General features: G+C 47.9%; 9 protein-coding genes and 1 long non-coding RNA gene across 13 annotated transcripts; 5 read left to right on the forward strand and 5 right to left on the reverse strand.

Annotated features, from left to right (window-relative positions):
- LOC9640712 (rubredoxin) lies at positions 1 to 738 on the reverse strand. The gene is made up of 2 exons (XM_002972023.2): positions 417 to 738; positions 1 to 359 (listed from the first exon to the last, which is right to left on the reverse strand). The coding sequence occupies exons 1-2, from the start codon at positions 673 to 675 to the stop codon at positions 37 to 39; spliced, it is 582 nt and encodes a 193-aa protein (XP_002972069.2). The 5' UTR covers positions 676 to 738; the 3' UTR covers positions 1 to 36.
- A 19-nt stretch (positions 739 to 757) lies between these two features.
- Positions 758 to 1,319, forward strand: LOC112346901. Its single transcript, XM_024676766.1, has 2 exons — positions 758 to 980; positions 1,093 to 1,319. The coding sequence occupies exons 1-2, from the start codon at positions 774 to 776 to the stop codon at positions 1,255 to 1,257; spliced, it is 372 nt and encodes a 123-aa protein (XP_024532534.1). The 5' UTR covers positions 758 to 773; the 3' UTR covers positions 1,258 to 1,319.
- Positions 1,320 to 1,718: 399 nt separating this feature from the next.
- LOC112346998 (probable anion transporter 6, chloroplastic) lies at positions 1,719 to 4,117 on the reverse strand. 2 transcript variants are annotated; one of them, XM_024677073.1, is made up of 15 exons: positions 3,832 to 4,117; positions 3,619 to 3,764; positions 3,462 to 3,561; positions 3,342 to 3,394; positions 3,214 to 3,288; positions 3,082 to 3,162; positions 3,002 to 3,036; positions 2,904 to 2,950; positions 2,740 to 2,852; positions 2,655 to 2,691; positions 2,505 to 2,600; positions 2,310 to 2,451; positions 2,206 to 2,258; positions 2,060 to 2,146; positions 1,719 to 1,951 (listed from the first exon to the last, which is right to left on the reverse strand). In XM_024677073.1, the coding sequence occupies exons 1-15, from the start codon at positions 4,093 to 4,095 to the stop codon at positions 1,739 to 1,741; spliced, it is 1,542 nt and encodes a 513-aa protein (XP_024532841.1). In that variant the 5' UTR covers positions 4,096 to 4,117; the 3' UTR covers positions 1,719 to 1,738. The 2 variants fall into 2 exon arrangements, with proteins under 2 accessions (XP_024532841.1, XP_024532842.1); XM_024677074.1 differs by having other exon boundaries at positions 1,799 to 1,991.
- LOC9640713 (ras-related protein RABF1) lies at positions 4,068 to 5,207 on the reverse strand. The gene is made up of 7 exons (XM_002972024.2): positions 5,118 to 5,207; positions 4,947 to 5,020; positions 4,814 to 4,897; positions 4,566 to 4,766; positions 4,409 to 4,498; positions 4,271 to 4,357; positions 4,068 to 4,220 (listed from the first exon to the last, which is right to left on the reverse strand). The coding sequence occupies exons 1-7, from the start codon at positions 5,140 to 5,142 to the stop codon at positions 4,164 to 4,166; spliced, it is 618 nt and encodes a 205-aa protein (XP_002972070.1). The 5' UTR covers positions 5,143 to 5,207; the 3' UTR covers positions 4,068 to 4,163.
- On the reverse strand, positions 5,039 to 6,441 carry LOC9640714 (chitooligosaccharide deacetylase). 2 transcript variants are annotated; one of them, XM_002972025.2, is made up of 9 exons: positions 6,316 to 6,437; positions 6,170 to 6,258; positions 6,060 to 6,115; positions 5,849 to 5,951; positions 5,749 to 5,804; positions 5,604 to 5,699; positions 5,415 to 5,552; positions 5,299 to 5,361; positions 5,039 to 5,255 (listed from the first exon to the last, which is right to left on the reverse strand). In XM_002972025.2, exons 1-9 carry the CDS (start codon positions 6,396 to 6,398, stop codon positions 5,175 to 5,177), a joined length of 765 nt encoding a protein of 254 aa, XP_002972071.2. In that variant the 5' UTR covers positions 6,399 to 6,437; the 3' UTR covers positions 5,039 to 5,174. The 2 variants fall into 2 exon arrangements, with proteins under 2 accessions (XP_002972071.2, XP_024532843.1); XM_024677075.1 differs by lacking the exon at positions 5,039 to 5,255 and having other exon boundaries at positions 5,318 to 5,367; positions 6,316 to 6,441.
- Positions 6,442 to 6,478: 37 nt separating this feature from the next.
- On the forward strand, positions 6,479 to 8,686 carry LOC112346970 (pentatricopeptide repeat-containing protein At3g26782, mitochondrial-like). The gene is made up of 2 exons (XM_024677017.1): positions 6,479 to 8,419; positions 8,600 to 8,686. The coding sequence occupies exons 1-2, from the start codon at positions 6,479 to 6,481 to the stop codon at positions 8,684 to 8,686; spliced, it is 2,028 nt and encodes a 675-aa protein (XP_024532785.1).
- LOC9640715 (calmodulin-binding transcription activator 3) lies at positions 8,544 to 12,575 on the forward strand. Its single transcript, XM_002971817.2, has 13 exons — positions 8,544 to 8,781; positions 8,848 to 8,973; positions 9,027 to 9,142; positions 9,192 to 9,280; positions 9,330 to 9,375; positions 9,445 to 9,799; positions 9,848 to 10,029; positions 10,078 to 10,122; positions 10,190 to 10,558; positions 10,629 to 11,290; positions 11,349 to 11,925; positions 11,983 to 12,264; positions 12,363 to 12,575. The coding sequence occupies exons 1-13, from the start codon at positions 8,739 to 8,741 to the stop codon at positions 12,417 to 12,419; spliced, it is 2,949 nt and encodes a 982-aa protein (XP_002971863.1). The 5' UTR covers positions 8,544 to 8,738; the 3' UTR covers positions 12,420 to 12,575.
- Positions 12,576 to 12,730: 155 nt separating this feature from the next.
- LOC9640452 (kinesin-like protein KIN-10A) lies at positions 12,731 to 15,961 on the forward strand. Of its 2 annotated transcripts, XM_024677072.1 has the most exons (7): positions 12,731 to 13,297; positions 13,359 to 13,514; positions 13,564 to 13,671; positions 13,721 to 13,831; positions 13,883 to 15,394; positions 15,452 to 15,734; positions 15,799 to 15,961. In XM_024677072.1, exons 1-7 carry the CDS (start codon positions 12,809 to 12,811, stop codon positions 15,810 to 15,812), a joined length of 2,673 nt encoding a protein of 890 aa, XP_024532840.1. In that variant the 5' UTR covers positions 12,731 to 12,808; the 3' UTR covers positions 15,813 to 15,961. The 2 variants fall into 2 exon arrangements, with proteins under 2 accessions (XP_024532840.1, XP_002971864.1); XM_002971818.2 differs by having other exon boundaries at positions 15,452 to 15,955.
- LOC9640453 (folate transporter 1) lies at positions 15,934 to 18,372 on the reverse strand. The gene is made up of 10 exons (XM_002972026.2): positions 17,891 to 18,372; positions 17,636 to 17,741; positions 17,508 to 17,581; positions 17,348 to 17,434; positions 17,228 to 17,282; positions 17,117 to 17,178; positions 16,929 to 17,063; positions 16,800 to 16,861; positions 16,286 to 16,703; positions 15,934 to 16,223 (listed from the first exon to the last, which is right to left on the reverse strand). The coding sequence occupies exons 1-10, from the start codon at positions 18,071 to 18,073 to the stop codon at positions 16,059 to 16,061; spliced, it is 1,347 nt and encodes a 448-aa protein (XP_002972072.1). The 5' UTR covers positions 18,074 to 18,372; the 3' UTR covers positions 15,934 to 16,058.
- Positions 16,962 to 17,334, forward strand: LOC112346999. The gene is made up of 2 exons (XR_002992634.1): positions 16,962 to 17,073; positions 17,136 to 17,334. It is a non-coding gene; the product is annotated as an uncharacterized LOC112346999 (long non-coding RNA).
- Positions 18,373 to 19,944: the final 1,572 nt, after the last annotated feature.

The following is a 19,944-nucleotide window of genomic DNA, read 5'->3' on the forward strand; positions in this document are numbered from 1 at the left end:
TTCTTGGAATATCTGTGTTATTCCCATTTCTTCTTCCTATTGGAGAAAGTAGCCACTGAGGAAGAGGATAAAGAAGAAGACGAGCGATCCATAGATGAGCAAGCTCTTCTGGCCGGATGTGAGAGTGTTGGTGCCAAATCCATAGCTCTGGTTCTCGGCGAATCCGGCCACTTCCACGCTGATGCTATTGAAGTAGGACTTGGCGGCGCCGCAAGTGGAGCATCTCCAATCCTCGGGCAGCTGCGCGAATTCCACTCCCGGCGCGATGGGGTAGGACGGATCGCCCACGGTTTGATCGTAGACGTAGCCGCAGGAGCGGCATTGGTGCTTGCCCAGATCGCGGACGGCGAATTTCTCCTCTGGAGATTGATTGGAATCGTGCTTGGAACTGGAGGAAGAAGATTATCGATGCTTACCTCTCCTGCGATCCACATTCTCCAGCGGGAGCGCCAAATCAATCTCGCCATCGTCCTGCTCGCTTGCTACCACATCGTTGTCCACCGCCCATCGCCGGATTGCTACGAGGCGGGATTTCTGGAGAGGCCGGATGATCGATCGATGCGCACTAACCTGGATGATCGATCGCGATGCTGGATGGTGGGATTTTTGGACCACAGGAGTGGGAGGATGATCGAGGAGCGTGGCCGCCATAGCTCTCCCAGACCTCAAATCCATGACGTGGCAAATGTGGTGGTCTAGCTAGTGCCACGTGGCAAGAGGAATTTAGGCCAAGTGGATTAGGGTTTTTTGGGGGTTTTAGGGCTCTTCGGGCGATGATAGAGAGAGATCTCCATCCAGGGCAGATCCTATGGCGGAATATAGTGACGAGAAGCAGGGATTCCAAGGCGTTCTTGGTCGGACTGATGGGAGCGTGCATTGTGGTGCCGTGGGCGGTCGCGGAAGGATTCATGTGGGGCGCCAAGCGCAACCAGGCCAAGCTCAAAGAAGAGCTCCGCCACGCACCCTTCAACATGACAGAGGTGAGAGATTTTAGATCTAGTTTCGATCGATTTCTCGCAAAGTCTAGCTCCATTCCTTGCCGCATTCCCTCTGTCTTGTCCAGTTTTGATTGAATCCGAGAGGAATTTGTAGGAAGTGACCAACGCGAACAAGGAGAGGATCGAGCAGCTGTTTGACGACATCAAATACAAGCGCAATCTAAGCGATCGCTACTTGAAAGGAGAAGCAGCGAAGAATCCTCCACGAACACGAGGAAAGACTACCACAGTGCCGGAGCAAGAAGATCCAAAGCTATGATCTTAGTACAGCTTTTTGTTCTTGATAAAATGAGGGAAAAAGAAAGTTTTCCACTTTGCGTTTGTTGGAGACATGGGGTTTTGATCCCCAGACCTTTCGCATGCTAAGCGAATGCTCTACCAACGGAGCTCTATCCCCGACTCACGTACACGTGTATGCGACCATTTCCCCTCGGCCCTTTTCATCAAATCAATCTCAGCTATGATCTTTAGCCAAAGCCCAGCAACTTCTTCTATAAGTTTTTTATTCTTCACATACAATTTCAAAACCAGGTCACTTTGTCACACACTATTTGAATTATTGTTATGAATTCCAGCAACTGTGAGATGATATATCACACATTTTTATTTCATGAACACGGTTGCTTCACAAACTTAGAATTCAGACTATCATTGTCACATGTCACTTGCTACATTGTCGCAATGTCATGCGATAGCCATACGCATCCGCGAGAGAGGACTCCACCGTGTTGAACAGGACCTCACAGCCGTCGCATGCAAGCGCGATGCTTGGATTTCTTTCCCACAATCTTGTAGAAATAGAAAGAATCACTTGTCTTTAGTTTCCAAATGATCCATATTTTATGAACATGTAAGAATGACAACAAACAATGGTCGAGAACAAAAAAGACTTCGCATGATTTACTCGAAATCTTGGGGTTGGCTGCTTGCAAAGACGTTCCACACGGTGGCTCCTGTCACGTAGAAGAAGATTGAAGGGAGAAACAACGAGAGCTGAGGAGGAAAAGAAAAACTTTGAGCCTCCTTGAGCATCTGGGAAATGCTTGAAAGGCTTCGCTTACCGTCCAGGAATCGGTTTGATCGAAAATATAACCGGTTGCCGCAACTCCTACCACTCCAGGAATTGCACCAGCAGTATTTGTTATGCCCTGTGAGAAATGCTTTGGTTTAGAAAGGAAAAAAGCAAGGAGATGATTTGGTTCCATACCAAAAGAATGCCGGCGTACTTCCGTGATATATCTTGGTGTGTACAGTAAAGCCCTGGCAACACTGTTAGCAGTCGCAGAAACAAGGAAAATGACTACCAGATACCTGACAGCGCGAAACTTGACAATCCAATACCACTGGTTAGAAGCAGTATGACCGACCACGGTGGTAGACTAGGAACCAATGAGACAATACTCATGGAAGCCGATGGAGAGAGAAAAGCGATGCTTTGGCAGATTTTTCTCACCTAGAAACATAACAGTGCTAGTCAGAGGGAAAGAAAGAGAACGCCAGACTTACCACTGTGGTGCTTAGTCCAGACGTGATCATGCTATCGGCCCAGACAGCCGCAAAGCTTGTTACTGGAACAGATGCTAGAGGAGGAAGAATTGATATCTGTACTTTCATTAACCAGACTTCCATTTTGATAGTAAAAGAAAAAGCTCTTACCAGCGCTGCATTAGTCAGATTCAGGTGTAGCTCATCACTGATATAAAAAGTCAGTACACAATGGTTTTTCTACAGTTTAACGCACCTTACAAATGTTGGCATCCAGGAAAGAAGTGTAAAATATCCCCAATTTCCACAGAAATGGGCATAAATCATCGCCCAGACTGGTGGACTTTTGAAAAAAGCGCTCCAAGGGACCTGTGACAAAACAGAAAAGATGATTACGGCGTCGAACGAAATGTTCCTAACCTTTGACGGTTGTCCAGTCTCATTGTCAGCAGATGCTTGATCTGTCTCTGCAAAAAATGGTGTTTACATCACTCAGAACGCTGTATACTTGTGTTTACCTGAATCGCATCCTTCCGGATTGAACAGAAGGCACCTGGTCAAACACACGTCAATAGAAGTTCAAAGGCTTGTTCCATACCAGAAAAGGCCAAGCAAACCAAAGACGTAGAAAACAGATTGCCATCCAAAGTTTTCAATGAAAACAGGAGCGAAAAGCAGCCTGGTTTGCAAGATTCCATAAGTTACGCATTAGAGAGGCACACAAGCTCACCCCGCTATACTTCCAACGCTGAGGCCACCGAAAATAACAGAGACCGCTCGGGAACGCTCGTTCGCACTAACTGTTCTACATTCACACATGAAAAACAAACAGTTACTGATAATGTTACGTAATTGTACCTTGCTACGAGATCGGTAGCGGCTGAAGGAGACACGCCTTCGCCGACACCGACCTGTCAATTCCGGAATCCATCACTCTTTTTCAGAGAAAGAAAAACTATACTAGAAAGAAAAACATACCATCACCCGGCTTGCCAGAATTAATGGTAGATATCGGGCTGAAAGTGGGACAGCCATAGTTGCCAACGACCAAAGAAAGACACCACCACGCAACACATATCTAGTACCAAACGAAAGCAGGGAAAATAAAAAAGAAACGGAGAAGATAGAGCCTTACTTTCCAGAAAATTTACGTGAAAGCCATCCACCAGGCAACTGGCTGAAAGCGTATCCCAGAAACAGCGACGACTGAACTAGTCCAGAAGTTGTTGCCGGCCATCCAAACTGCTGCGACATCGGTATGATAGCTACACTCAAGTTCACCTTGAAACAAACAAGTAAATATCGTTAAGTCAGCGATAAAATTAATCAGCGAGAAACTGAGAGATACCTTGTCCATGTTGCAAATCACGAACGCGAGAGAAGCCATGAGAATGACCCTGTACTTGGGTTGATTCCAAGAAACACTAGCAGTATCTGTGGACGAAGGTATTGCAGTAATTTCATCTTCTTTATCCTGTGAGACACAGTGGAACCTCGGCCCTGAGCCGTTCCGGAGTCTGAGATGCTTTGTACTTAAAGGGCTAGAACGCGGACAGATACTGATCTTGGTCGCGACTCGAGGTAGCCCAAGACACAAAGCCACTGCTGCCATTGACGGACCTTTATCTACAAACCATAGCTGACCTTCTAAACTCTTTGGTTATACAGACTGGGGGCGTTTTACTGTTGCTTTACAGTCAGTGAGGGCTGGCCCCGAGGCAGCCTCTTTGCAATCTCCTGTATGTTTCTGAGAATTAAAAGGGATTCAACAAAAAACCTCAGCGTACCTCGAAGACCTCGTTAATGTTGCCGGCGGTTTTTGCCGACGCCTCCGTAAAGAACATGGAGTTGCTCTCTGCGTAAGCCCGAGCTTCCTGTAGATAGCATGTTGTGAGAGCAATTTTGAAGTGCCAACTTGAACATACATCTGTTGAAACCGTGCGCAAGTTGTCAAGGTCGGCCTTGTTCCCAACAAGCGCAAGAACTATCCCTGCATTCGCATGTTTTTGTAGCTCCTACACGAAAATAAACGAGCAACCATAGTTAATGACAAGCACGCAAAATGAAAACCAAAGGTGGAACCTTGACCCAGTATTGAGCTTTCTGAAATGACTCCTTGCTGGTCAGGTCGTAGACTACCACCGCTGCAGAAGCTCCCCTATAGTACAGTGGTGCTAATGAAGCATATCTCTCTTGTCCTGCGGTGTCCCATATCTCAAACTTAACTGTGCTCGAGTCTTGGAGAGCTATAGTTTGCGACAAAAAAGAAGCACCAACAGTAACCTGTAGCACCATATCAAAATAATAAACACATTAAAAGCACTACTTACCTTTGATGACGGATCAAACTGCCCCCTTACAAAGCGCAGAACAATGCAGCTCTTTCCCACTCCGGAGTCGCCGAGAAGAACCAGCTGATTGTAGAGAGTTGGATCAATTCACAGCACACGCTTTGCAACTCACCTTGACCCGTAGGTGTTTAGTATCTTGCGATCCATTTTCCAGAGAACCGTCACTCAAATGTGGCAAACCTTTAACTGGAGAAAAAGGAAATCAGCTTCGAACTTGGAGCTCACACAAATAGATCGCATAAATTGACGATTTGGGTACAGCCATCGAAGGAGCAAAACATACCGGGTCTAGAAGCCGCACACCCCATCGTCGTAAGAACCTATGGAATATGCTGATCTCTCACTGGAGTTTAAGTAGTTCCGGAATAGTCACGACCGAATAGCCCTTTCGTTTAAGCTCGGGGAGAAGTACCCTTAGCACCTGAAACCAAATTTGTGATCGAAACTAGGAAAAAGGGTAGTACCTCCGGAGTCTGTATCTTCTGCTGTTCCCTGTCGTGAAGAACGATAATAGCACCGGGATGAACCTACAACTTTCCACAATAAAGGTTTAAGGACCATCTGGAAAATTGACACATACCCTCCACAATAGGTACTTTGCAATCAACTTTCCTTTGTTCCTGAACAACGTGTCGAGAGGATACAGAGAGCCGAGTACCAATTTGTAGCCGTACCCCTCGACAAGATCTATCATTTCTCGATTGTAGAAGCCGTGCCCCTGCACGAGAATTATGATTGATCAGTGAACGAAGAAGCTTGAGTTACATACGGGTCGAAACCACTTCCACGGTTTCCCGTCCTCGCCTTTACGGAAAAATGGTTCGAGCCGTCTCTCTGTGGCCAGAAGCTGGGCAGTAAACTCCTCCTGCATGAATACAAATGCTTCAACTTACGCCTATAAAAACGAGGCATACCGGAGAGAGACGCCAGGAAGCACAATCGTACATGGTGTGGTTCCCAACCTCATGCCCTGTATCATCCAACGTGACGAAAAGCAAAGCTATGGCGACGCACCTTCTTTGTAAATTCTCTCGACCACCTCTGGGCACTTGTCCATATTACTTCCTATCAGGAACCACGTCGCTTTGCTGTGGTTTTCCTCAAGAATGTCCAGTAGCTGAAACACGAAAATCCCTCGGGACGATTTAGCTAAGAACATGTAAAGCATTCACAAAGAAAAATAAAAAGAATCTCTCCAGGCACTCAAGAAAAACTAGTTCACTACCTCGTGTGTAATGTCTCTGTGAGGCCCATCGTCCAGAGTGAGCGCGACCAGAAGCTCTGGACAAAATCAAGCGATGTAAGAGTGCTAGGGAAGGAAAGAGAAGAGCAGACCGTGCTTTTCTCGTCTTTGATCGAGAAACAAGACTCTTCGCTGCCTCGTTTGCACGATCCTGACGAGCCATGTCGGGTGAACGGCGAGCCTGGATTCACAAGAAAGGATGAGCAACGCAAAGAGCTGCCTATGATCGATCACTCACGTAAGAATGCCAATGCCGGCGATTCCAAGCGCTCCAAATCCGAGGGTAAGCGTCGCGGCGGCCACTCCGCCTTGTGGCCACATTCTCTTTTCTTCCAAGAAATTAGGGTTCTACGAGGAAATGCATTCCGCTGACAATTCTAGGGCTCCTCGAGCGCCGATGGATGCGGCGAGCGAATGTAAGAATCTGTGCCTCTCGCCTGCTCTCTTGTGATCTTTCTCTCTGCAGAGCGAGCACACAATCAATCTGGCAGAGCAGCAAGATCGAGGAGAATGTTTTGGTATCCAGGAGTTTCGATGGCACTGGGTTCGCCCTCGCGGCCTCGAGAGCTTGCGGCATTCTCAGGGATCTGGAAACAGCACGAAGGCTACACAAGGATGCAATCGCGATCGACGGGAACAGCAACATCTACATCGCGAGCAGCTTGGTGGACAGCTACGCGAAATGTGGGAGCCTGGTCGATGCTCGCAGCGCCTTCGAAGCTATGGAGTCCCGCAATGCAGTGGCGTGGACGTCGCTGATCCTCGGCTGCGCGGAGAATGGGGAGGCCGAGGCTGGCCTGGAGTTGTTCCAGCGGATCATCGACGAGGGCTGCGAGCCAAGCGCTCGATCTTTCGTGGCGGCTCTCAAGTGTTGCTCTCGGCTGGCCAGGGAAGAAGAGGGAAGCCTCGATCGTCTCCATGGCAAGACGCGCAAGAAGCTGAGAAGCTTGGCTCGAGGGGCGGCTATTCATCGCTTGATCGAGGGATGCGTGGATATCTTCGTCGCGGGCAGCCTGATCGACATGTACGCTAGCTGTGGAGATTTGCTGCGAGCTCGTCGCGTCTTCGACAGGATTCCATGCCACAACTTGGTAGCGTGGAACGCTATGATCCTGGGCTATGCCGAGCAAGGTGACGGACGCTCGTCACTGGAGCTCTACGATCGCTTGTCCTCAATTCCGGGGACGGTTCCAGACGCTCGAACGATTGGAGCTGCTCTTAAGGCTTGCTCCCTCCTAGCAGCTGACAAGCTCCGCAACGAAAAGTTCTATGAAAAGTTGGAGGATGGAAAGTTGGAGCATGAAGGACACGAAGAAAGGATAGAGCATGAAGAACAAGAACACAGTAACACTCTCCAGGTCAGGGAATTGCTGGACAAAGGCAGGGAGCTGTTCTCTCGAGCAGTGGAACTCGGGTATGGCTCGGACGTCTTTCTTCTCAACACGGTGGTAGACTTTTACGCGAAGTGTGGGAGCTTGGCCGAGGCTCGGGCGGTCTTCGACAGGATTCCATGCAAGACGTGCATCTCCTGGAACGCTCTCATGCTCGGCTACGTGGAGAACGGTCATGCCGAGCAGGCTCTAGACTTGTTCTTGAGCATGCCGGACGAGAAGGATTCGACGACGTTTGCTGCGGCTTTCAAGGCCTGTGGTAGCAGAGCTTTTCTGGGAACTGGGAAGTCCATCCACGCACAGATCTGCCGGTGTGGAGCTGAGAAGAACCTGGTTGTGGCGACCGGAGCTTTGGATTTCTACTCCAAGTGCGGCAACATGGTCGAAGCTCAGCACATCTTCGACTCCATGCCGTCGAAGAACACCGTAACTTGGACAGCGCTCATCGGCGGATTCAGTCGCCTGGGAGGAGAGGAATCGACAAAGCAGGTGTTTTATCTCTTCCGGGAGATGCTTGACGGAGGGTTCAAGCCAGACGGTGCCACTTTCGTGCTGGTCATTGCCGCTTGCAGCCATGCCGGCCTGGTCGACGAAGGCCGGAAGATCTTCGAAGTTCTTCCGGGGCACGGCGTCTCTCTCGGGATAGAGCACTACCACGCCTTGATCGATCTTCTGGGACGAGCCAACGAGCTCCAGGAAGCTCTGGACGTGGCGGAGACGATGCCTTTCAAGCCCAGCTTCGTGACATGGATGACGCTGATGGCCTGCTGCAAGAAGTGGGGCAATGCAGCGATTGGGAAGCTCGCGTTCCAGAGATTGATAGCGATCGATGCGACAGACTCCACTGCCTATGTGCTCCTGGAGAAGATCTACGCGAGCCAAGGATCGTGGAAGGAGCTCGCGGAGATCGAAGAAATGAGGAAGAAGAAGAAAGCGAAGACCGTTGACTCTGTACGTCTTTGACTAGACCGCGTTTGACTGAAAATTCTACGGTGCTATGGCTGTTTCCACGACGCTTCTTCGATAACTAGCTAAAAGCGTTTTTACAGTGAGCTATTTGCTAGTCCATTCTTCGCTAGGGCTCTCTGGCGCTCCGGACTAGGGTATACATGGTCCTCGTGAGCTTGGCAGCTGAGAGCGCGGCGCCAGCGCGTTGATCTGGGCAGAGCGGAGCTTCCAATTCCACTAGTGCCGGCAGTCCGCGAGCTGAAATTGTGAGTTTCTAGGGGCGAAGAAATGCGCGATAGCGCTCCTCGCAGCGATCCTCACAATGTATGACAATCGCCGTTTAAGATTCTTTCCCTCTCAGCCAGGTATGTGCTCTGTTGTGGAGAAGCGATTTTTTGGATTAATTTTGTGTTGTTTGACAATGTCTATAGAGATTGACATCTATCAGATTATACGCGAAGCACAGAACAGATGGTTGAGGCCTCTGGAAGTGATCGAGATCCTCCGCAACTACCAGAAGTTCCGGCTCAACCCCGTTCCACCGAATAAGCCTCCAAGTATGAATCGATCGCCTTGAGCTTTGACTGGACATTTAATGCTTTACAAGCAGGTGGATCGTTGTTTCTCTTTGATCGTAAGACACTGCGCTTCTTCCGCAAGGATGGTCATAATTGGCGGAAGAAGAAAGATGGTAAAACTGTCCGAGAGGCTCACGAGCGTCTTAAGGTATGGCTAGAAGCTTGCTCGAAGAATTTCTAAGATATTCCTATTGTAGGCCGGTAGTGTAGATGTTCTTCATTGTTATTATGCTCATGGAGAGGACAATCCGAATTTTCAACGTCGGAGTTATTGGATGCTTGAAGGGTAATGTCAACAAAAAGAATAGCCGATAGTTATAACGACAGTTTTACAGGGCATATGAACACATCGTCCTTGTACACTACAGGGAAGTCACGGAGGTACAAAGTTTTATTTTTTACCTCTCCATGTGTATCTCGAAAGTCATTTCTTTATTTTGCACTTTCCAGGGAAGCAGATCATCTGTGTATCGATCCATGCAAGAAGCAAAAGAGAATGCGTCGCATTCTCGTGCTACGGGACAAAGCCTACCTGCATCCAATTCAGCCATTTCCGACGTTGAGGTGACAGGCCCCTACAAATCCCCCGAAGCTCCTGTGACGCCCATCGAAAGTGAAGGCACCGACTCTGGTGAAGAAGGCCACTTTAATGAAAACAATGTTGTGGAGCAATCGTCCTTACTGCAGCAAGTCGCTCAATCTTCTCCAGTCGCTCCACCCTCTACCAGTGTTCCCGTTGCAGCGGTGCCTGCTGCGGCGAAAAATCTCGAAGGAGTGGACTATGACGATCTTCTACGAAATCCTGGTAAAATTAATCTATTCTCTACATCAAGCTGACTGTCCTGTTTTGTAGACGCGTATCTTGGTCAAAAGTCAATAGATGCCCAGACATGGAGTACGTTGCTGGATAACTTCGGAGGCACCAACACAATTGAAAAAATGGAAAGCACTTCTCAAAGCCATTTCCTATCTCCCGGTTTTTCAAATCACGTGTATAACTCCATTACACCTACTAATCACCCTTTTCCACCTGTGGTAAGTTGTGCTCATGCTATCAGTTCGTTTCCTGAGCTTTTTTAATAGATTCCGACTCCGGATTCTCATAATATGGAAGTTGATCTTCGTCAGGTGATTCTGCAAGCCATGCATTTCTTATGACGCATTGTTTTTATTGCTACATATTTTTGTGACGCAGGCTCAGTATTCCGCACAAGATATTTCCAAAAAACCACAAACCGCTATTCCGAATGATGCTTCCGAATGCTACAAAGTCGCTCTGCCAGACGTGTTGGTTGAAGACGAGGGGAAAACTTCGTTAAAAAAGCTGGATAGCTTTGGCCGATGGATGAGCCGGGAAATTGGAGAGGATAGTCAGAGCTCTTTACTTTCAGGCTCTACTGACCACGCTTACTGGACACTGGACGACCATAACACGTTCGATGAGATTTCAAACTTTACTCAACAAATACAGGACGTTGGTCTTGGCCCGTCTGTCTCGCAAGATCAGCAGTTCAGTATCGTGGATTTCTCACCGGATTGGGCGTTTGCATCAGAAGAAACGAAGGTGAAACATTTTCCCGGTCCAGTTTTGTTGAAAAGTATCTTAAGTTTCTTTTGTTCTTTTTTTTTTCCAGGTTATCGTTGCAGGGAACTTTTTGAAGAGGGGTGCAAGCCCTGTATGGCACTGCATGTTTGGTGAAGTGGAGGTTCCTGCAGAGACCATTCATGAAGGTGTTCTTCGTTGCAAGGCCCCTATGCATTCTCCAGGAAGGGTTCCTTTGTATATTACTCTTGGAGATAGGCTCGCTTGCAGTGAAATTAGGGAGTTCGAATATCGTACCGCGACGATGAAGCCTGTAGCGGGTAATCCAGAACAATTACAGGTTGAAGACGAGGTTTTAGAACAGCGGTTTGCAAGGTTAATTTCTCTCAACTCCGACGAAGCAACGAAGTCCGAGGAGCAGTCAGATAAAGTACAGCTATCGAAGATCTTGGAACTTACTTCTGGTCTGTGGGAAGATCCTGAGCCGAGTGAGAGCGAGGTGGGAAGTTCCACAAGAGACACCGTTCTTCAAACGCTGTTGAAGCAGCAACTTCAGAGATGGCTGCTTGTGAAAGTTTGTGACCGGGATAAAGGTGCTGCGGTTTTGGATGCGCAGGGACAAAGTGCGCTTCACTTGGCAGCTGCACTAGGATACGATTGGGCCGTCAATCCCATACTGGCTGCTGGTGTCGGAGCTAACTTTCGAGATGTCCACGGTTGGACGGGACTTCATTGGGCCGCATCTCGTGGAAGGTTTATTTTCTTTTTCTCTTTTGTTTTTCCGATCTTCTAAAGCTCGCGGATCTTGTAGGGAGAAAGTGGTTTCGACACTTCTGGCAGCTGGTGCCTCTCCAGGACTGGTTACTGATCCTACTCCACAAAATTCATCTGGACGTACTCCCGCCGACCTCGCAGCAAGCAGCGGTCACAAAGGAATGGCAGGATTACTAGCGGAGATGTCTCTGACTACTCATCTCACGTCATTGACGCTGAAGGAGAGGAACACCGACGAAATAGACTCGCTGTCTGCTGTTCTTGCCGAAGAGAAAGCCGTAGAGGATTTCTCGGACAACCAAGCTGCAAATGGTGGAACCGATCGGTCCCTGCTCCAAGGCTCCCTCCGAGCTGTCAGAAACGCAGCCCGCGCTGCAGCGCTCATCCATGCAAGCTTCCGCCAAGAATCGTTCAGGAGGCGCCAGGAGAAGATTGGAGAAGAAATCGACAACGAATATGGAATGTCGATGAACGAGATGAAGGTTTTGGCTTCGCGAAATGGCGGCGCGAACCGGAAGGAACACTCGGCAGCGACAAAGATACAGCAAAAGTATCGCGGCTGGAAAGGTCGCAGGGACTTCCTCCTCCTCCGCCAACGCGTAGTGAGAATCCAGGTAACACCGTCGATTCAGCGTCGCTTTTGGTGACTAAAAGCTTGTGCCGCTCTTCAGGCTCACGTTCGCGGACACCAAGTTCGTAGGAAATTCAGAAAGATTCTCTGGACGGTCGGCATACTGGACAAAGCCATTCTGAGATGGCGGAGGAAGCGCGGTGGCCTCCGCCGAGCGAGCGCGCAAACTGAAAACACGGACGACGACGACGTCTTGAAAGCCGGCAGGAAACAAAAGGAGGCACAGTTCCAAAAGGCCGTGACGCGCGTCCAGTCCATGGTTCGCTCGCACGAAGCGCAAGAACAATATCAAAGAATACAGGAAGCTTACCTTCAAGCTGTGGTGAGTAGTCTCTCGTTTTTTGCTAGTTTCCCAGCATTTCGATCGTGGGCTTATAGTCTCCCATCTTCATTCGATCTAAAACTTTTGCGTTTGCGCAGGCTGGTGACTCTCAAGCTCGAAACGAGAATGAACGAGACGAGACAATGCTGGGCTGACCGGAAAAACTAACAAGCAGTACTCTTATATCGGATAACTTTGGTTTCCTTCTTTCGCCATTACGTTTTAAGCTTGTTGTTTCTACTAACATTCGAATGCTGTCATTTTTTGCGCGATATATATAAATTCCACACCAAAGTTTTTCCAGACCGTTAGATGAGAGAGATCCGCGACTGAAACGTTCCACGGCTACATGCCGTCGATATTCTGGACGGGCGGGATCTTTCTAACGGCCATATGATGTTTGAAGTGTAACAAGAAAAAAGAAAAAGAGGGTTTTGAGGAGTCCTATGCCACTAGATTGGGATCCACGCGCGCGCTAATGCGATCGATCGCTGTTCTAGGTACCTGATCGATCGATTTTGCGTTTCTGGGAGTAGATTAGGCGATGGGGAGTCATCCGGTAGAGGTAGTAGGGCGCATTCGCGGCCATCCCGACGGCAAGGGCGAGCAATCGTCGGCGCTGAGTGTTCTAGCGGGCGGCAAGTCAGTCCGGCTGCGATGCGACCAGGGATACAGGGATTTCGTGCTGGATGGAGTGTCCGTGGCCGAGGAGGAGAATTTGAGAGCGTTCTACGCGAAATATGTGGAAGCCAGGGTCGATGACGTGAGGGCCGGCGGGCGATGCACGGTGATGATGTATGGGCCGACTGGCGCGGGCAAGAGCCACACGATGTTTGGATCTTCCAAGGAGGCTGGAGTGGCATACCTTGCTCTCCATCAGATCATGAAGAGCAAGCTTCCAGTGCCGCACGGCAATCGCACGAATGTCACGGCCAATGTTCTGGAGATCTACAACGAGGAGGTGTATGATCTTCTCGCCAGTAACTGCGTGGCTAGTCCGGGGCCAAAGTCATTAAAGCCCATTCCAGGCCGGGTAAGTTAGTTCGTCCTACCTAGGCACCATTCTAACTCTTTTCTTTCTTTATTTTTTCTAGGCAAGGCTCGAGGTGCGAGGAGGAAAAGCGAAAAATGCGACATTCATTTCTGGTGAAGATCCCTCCAAGCTTGTGAACGAAATTGCCAACGTCGAGAAGCGTCGAGTTGTGAAAAGCACCAACTGTAACAGTCGAAGTTCTCGGAGCCACTGCATGGTAATCTGATTACTAGCGCGACCTCTGATAGATTAACTTGTCCTAGCAGGTTGTCCTGAATGTTTCTGGAGCGGGTGGGAAGCTGATCTTGGTGGATATGGCCGGCTCTGAGAATTCTGATCAAGCGGGATCCATTGGGTCGGAAGCTAAAATACAGGTACCAATACTATGGAGATTTGAAAGCTGTTGTTAACTTTAGTTTTCAGACTGGAAAGATAAATCAAGGAAACGGTGCACTAAGACGGGTGGTAGAGTGCATTGCCAACGGAGATCCTTACATTCCTTACCGGGACAGTAAACTCACAATGCTTCTTCAGGTAACTTCTCAAAATGAAAGTCCGAATAGATCTCAAGTACGGTTTATCCAGGATTCGTTCGAAGAGGATGGGGCAAAGATTTTGATGATTTTGTGCGCCAGTCCAGACAGCAGAGATGCCTACAAGACAATCTGCACATTGGAGTATGGAGCTAAAGCAAAGTGCATCGTTCGACTTCCTTCTTCTCCACCTAAGGACAGAGCGACATTTGCCGACGGCATGGAAGCTGTGTTACTGGCTCGCCTTCGTCATAAGGACGAGTGCATTGAGAGGTTGCGCCAGGAGTATGATCAGAAGGAAAGGGAACGTTTAGAAATTGCTCAGAAACTCATCCAGCGGGAGGAAGATTTGAAGGTACTGACGCTAAGGACCGAGAAGATGGAGGAAGAAAAGGTGAAGAGATTTGCGGAACTGCAAGGTGAAATGGAACGTATGATGAAGGAGAAGGCAGACGAACTGAGAAGAGAAATGGAACTTGAACTGCAACTTCAAGTTCACAAGATTTGTCCTGAAAATGGTCAGTATCGACTTGCTGAGCTGGAGAAGGTAATCCAAGATCAAAGGCAGGAGATCGCAGTGCTGCATTTGAGAGCTGAGCGAGCAGAGTCTCAGGTTCAAGAGTTCCTTCAAGCATCGAGTCAGGCATGGGCTGAGTCCAACGACATAGTGGATATGGATTTATCCAACAGCATTTGCATGTCAAGAGATTTCACGAACGGCAGCACTGCGGATGATCGAGCAGGAGATAGTTCTGTCGTATTGGAAACACCTGCATCAACAGACAATGAGCGTGGCCAGGAAGATCAATCGGACAAGTATGACACACCGAAAGATGGAGTCAACCGGAACTTGTTTGCTCTGGATAAAGTCCACAGCGAGGTGGAGGTTCCGTGGAGCGAAATCGGGCTTTTCAAAACAGGTTGGCTACCAATCATACCTGAAGAGGCGGATGAAGAGGCTTTGAAACCTGTCGAGACTTCGAGTGGAGATACAGGAGAAGACACGCCGCAACCGTTATGTCCAAGTAACCTTGAGAAGAAGTTCGAATTGCAGTTTGAGGATAAAGGTAAAATTTCAAGCGCAGAAGTAAGTGTTGGGAGGATCGAAGCAGTTGCCGTCTCTCCGGTCGGTACCAAGTCAACAATCGATCATTGCACTTCGCATGAGAGGGTTGCCAGCAGAAAGGCTCGAATCGAGAACATTTTCCTACTTTGTGGCAATCACAGAGAGCTTGCCAAGAGTCCACGACGAGGTGACGCACCATCTTGGGATACTACTTCGGACATCCAGGATGGACATCTTTCTCCATTCCGTCCTCGCGACAGAGATTCATTGAAAGCAGTACTTGATTTTCCTAGCACTCCGGAGGCACTACATGCCGCCACAACGATTTCGAACGACAATAGTGATACAGAGGTCTACGTCAAATGGGAGTCGACAAAGATGGCCGCTGGAAAACCGATTTGCAGTGTCCGCGTTAGCAGCAGCACCAGCCTGGCAGATCTGCGGACTAAGATCGGCCTCCACGTTATCTCTCCATCGGACTTTTCGTTTTCTCTCGGCGTAAGGAAAACATGCGCTCTGCTTTCATGTCTCATATTCTAATGGTGGAGGTTACAGGACTTCGGTGGTGCTCCAATCGACAGAGCGGCAGAAAATGCACTTCTCGTGAGATCGCTACCACTTCATGAAAATAATCCAAACTGGAGGCTGGCGTGCTTGAGAACCTCAGCAACGTCACCAGCGAGATCAAGCCCGAGCAGCCGGTCAACCCCGTTCAAGCCAGTGGAGAACCGCGCGACGTCAACCAGTCCTCCGAGCGCGTCCAGCAACAAGCTTGTGGAAGTCCGCGGAGGGGAAGAGAACATCGCGCCTGTAGCAGAAATAGACGTGCTTTCAAGAGGTGCAGTTTTCTTTTGCAAACACTAGACAGATTTCTTGCTAAGTGCCTGCTCTTTATGTTCCAGTTTGTGCGAGGTAGCTGTACAGTGGTGTGTGACAAAAACAAGCTTAAAAGCGTCATTTCCAGGTAGCTCTACTCGATATTACGAGTCCACAGATCTCCGTTTGCGCGCGTTTTTTGATCACTTAATAAGGCCAAATAGAAAATACTGATTGTGGTCTTACAAACGCTACGCTAGAACAGATTATTCTTGCAACTAACTGCTGCCTCTTCTTGTGTTACATGTACAAAAACTTGCGAGTATTCCTGTACACAGACTAAAAGTCAAGCTAAAACGTCCTCCCCAGGTAGTGTTTGATAGTACGGGTCTGCTGAATCCTTGAGGTTCCTCGTTTTGTACAGGGACAATAGGAAGAAAGCGGCAGCCATCGCCAGAAAAGAGCTGCCCAGTATATAATATTGCGTGAAAATTGTTGGCGCAACCATCACCTTCGAAAGGAAAGAATCGAGGTTAGTAAAAAACCAAAGACACAATAGTTTTTTTGGCTTACAATGACAAACTGGAAAACAGATTGGAGAATGCGACCAGCGAGCGTGTTGAGGCTGAAGAGAAGAACGTACTCCTTGTTCGCCAGAAATCTCGCGCACTGGACGTGAACGATGCAGACGAGAATCCTGTTAATCCCCACGATGATAATGAACCCAGGATACGCGACCCAAAGAGTAGCGGTATACGGCATTGATAGGAGAAGAACTCCAATCAGCACGGAACCAGCGGTGTAGTAGGCAATGCCGGCGTCCCTGGCAACGAGCACCGAAAGTGGAATGGCGCACAATGCGGCTATGAAGTTTGTGATCTCAGTGGCCGCCATGACGTGACCGCTGTAGATGGAGGTAGAGTCGATCGCTTCAAACAGGTTGAGCATGTATGTGGAAGCCATGGCGTATCCCGCGACATCAAAAGCCCACCTGGTAAGGAAAAAAAAGAATATCAGACATCTTTTAGTTCTAACGTTTTGGTGGTTTTCAGATGATAGTGACGATCAAACAAGTAGCAGTACATACCAAATTGACAGAAGTTGCACGAATGGATTTTCCCAGGTCTCCCTGACGACGGTCGCAAGGCCCTGATGATCGCAAGCAAGCAGAGAGAATTGGAAGCTTTTCTTCTCGAGAAAGTAGCTCGAATCAAACCTTGAGGCGACAGATCGATAGTAGCTCGAGAATTGGTGGCCTTTTGGATTTCCTGGGCGCTGCTGAGCAGTCTGAGCACTGAGAGCTCTGCGGGTCTCTGGGCAGGACGAGGCAAATCAACACGGAGAGAGCAACCTGGTCAATGGTAAAACTTATGAAAGTTCTGATTTTTAAGAGACTTCGCTCACCATTGACATGGATATGTAGAGAAGCACGTCAATGGAGATCCCCTCGTGAATCAACGCTTGGCCTGGAACAATCAGTTAAGTCTTTTGATTTCTCGAATTTGGTTTTCTCACCGAGCTCGGAAGCACCAAAGTGCGCGATACTCGACGCTGCTTCCGTGCTGCTGGTCTGGATTCACTGAGACGGCATTAGAGACGGCAGAAAGAATTTCATTCACGTCGAGCAAAGCGCACCATAATCTGGAACTTGTTCTCGGGCACAAGCAAGAACAGATATGCCGGGAAGACAACTTCGATGCCGGCAGCCATTGATCGAAAGAGCTGCCACAAAATTCACAGGGCAGGCATTAATACATACACTCGCCAAGTTTTTGCCTGGGAACAGAAGCAAAACCTGCATCAACTGTAGCCAAAGAATCGAATCTCCCCATAGCAGCAGCGAGTACTCCACAAAGACCGCTAGAGAAGCTGGGGGGCGGGAAGAAGGCGTAAGAATCAACCAGGAAACAAGAAAATTCTCACCAAGCATGAGAGTGCCATGATACGAGAACAAGGAACAGGCCGGAGCCGCGAGGAAGATGAAGAGAGATCGCGAATACACTCCCACTGGCAGGATCCTGGTGCTTATCTGCACAAGAAACAGGGGTGCTAGTGCTATAAGATCGATCGATTCTCTCGGAGCTACAAGGAAAAAAAACAAAAGCTTTACTACGAGGAAAGGGACGGACAGGGACGAGCGAGAGGGGAGATTTTTTTTTTTTAAGCGTTAAAAGCAACCTCTTGATTGGTGATCCCTTTGTTGTGGATCATGTAACGAACTTCGTAGGGGATGACTGGAGCGAAGCGCTGCGCGAATCGGTAGGCGCTGGGCAGAAGAACCGCCAGGGCGATTGGCAATCTGGCTGTTGCTGCTCGTCCTCCGTTTGGCGATGCGAGCGCCATGTCTTCTTCGTCGACCATGGCGCGACGCGACGCGATGGGAAAGAAAAAATCGAGGAAGTGTGGGCGCGCTACTAAATTACTAACAAGCAAAGGTCTTAAATATTTGGTCCACGGCGGGGATTCTCAACTATAGTCCGACGTGGCCACTACGGTACCGAGGTGGCGGTCCCGAGCCGCCTTTATCCTTCATATCATCGGGACGATTCCGTAGATTAGCGGATGGAAAGCCGGGAATATGTCATGTCCATGTGGCACGTGCCCGGCACACGCCAGCATGCGCTGCCGTGTGCCAACGTGGCGCCAAAATGGAAAGTTTGTATTGGTGAAGGCACGGTTGGAATCGCCTTAGTTTAGATTTGTGAAGAAGTTTTTCCTTGTGTGGGAGAGGTGGCAATCGATCAAGGGATGCAGAGGTGGTAACAGTGCACAATGACCACAACTTGAGGTGGGTGACCATGAAGGTTTGATTGCACTTAGTATTTCAAACATATTTTGTGATCCCCATGTTTATAATTCATGAACTTTTCTAAACACTTCCTAGTATATTCAAGTTTATTCTACCATTTAATGGTTTATATACATAAGATTGATTTTATGTTTATAAATTACATTTTTTTAAATAATTTTTATAACTTATACTCCAACACTGTAAAGTAGAGTTAGACTGAAATCTTACTTAATATAAGCATGTTATTTAATTATATAGAAATATAATATTACATGGTTACATAAATAATTTATTATGGAAGTCATTAATCAAATGTAAATTAAACCTCTTACCAAACTCCATTTTGGCATATGATCATTTTTTCTCTTACACTTAAAATATAGATATTCTTTATGAAAAGTGTTCAAATATGTATAAAATTTTAATACATTTACTTCTCATCATCATAGGAATTTAAGAATAATTTTTTATTAAAGAATGATTACCAAATTGTATTTTATATATATATGTGAGGGCCAAGTGTACGGCTACGATGCCGTATACTAATATTAGCGTAGTGGGATTTTCGTAACCGTTGGATTAGTTTCAATCTGGACCACTCGCTCTTGTATATAAGCTAGGGTTTTTAGGCTAATTGATATGCACATTTCTGTATTCCCTTTTCATATTCCATGCACTCACATTGGTGGAGGTGAGGGGCACCTTTGATTGTCCCTAGGGAGTGCTTAGATTTGGGATTTCAATTTAGATCTAGCTTTTGCATTGTTTAGATCTAGCTTTTTCCATTTCCTTTCTTTTGTTCTTTCCTTTTAGGATTTTGGTTTAGATCTAGCTTTTTGCATTGTCTAGATCTACCATTTCCTTCTAGCTTTTTGTCGTTTCTCTTCTTTTGCTCTTTCTTTTTCATTCGTCTCTATGGCAGATCAGCAATCTCCTCCTTTAACTTTGGAGTAGCAATTGGTACAATTGCTTGATGCTATGTGTTTGCAATTGAACAACCAAACTCAGTTGATGGTGGTGTTCATAGCACATGGTACAACTCGTCCTACTCTTGGTGCCAATCCTTGCATTCGGCCGGAGTTCTTTCGTGGGAATCCTAGGGATGATGTGTACCATTGGTTTGATCACTTTACGGTGATTGCCACATATCATTCTTGGGATGATGTTCGACATTTGCGTGAGTTTCCCATGTGTCTCCAAGGGATGGCATTGCAGTGGTACAATGGTTTGGGAGCAACCACTCGTGAGGATTGGAGTGTTCTTTCGGATGTTTTCAAACGCGCCTTCGGACATGCCGATGACTATGATGATGCTTTCAAACAATTGCATCGTCTTCACCAAGGGCCATCTGAGTCGATGATGCAATTTGGTGTTCGTTTTCGAAGTCTTTTGCTTCTTGTGGAGCCAAATGTGTCGGAGCGGATCAAGCTAGGAATGTTGT

Source organism: Selaginella moellendorffii, unplaced genomic scaffold (genome assembly GCF_000143415.4).
Source record: "Selaginella moellendorffii unplaced genomic scaffold, v1.0 SELMOscaffold_18, whole genome shotgun sequence".
Classification (NCBI taxonomy): Eukaryota; Viridiplantae; Streptophyta; class Lycopodiopsida; order Selaginellales; family Selaginellaceae; genus Selaginella; species Selaginella moellendorffii.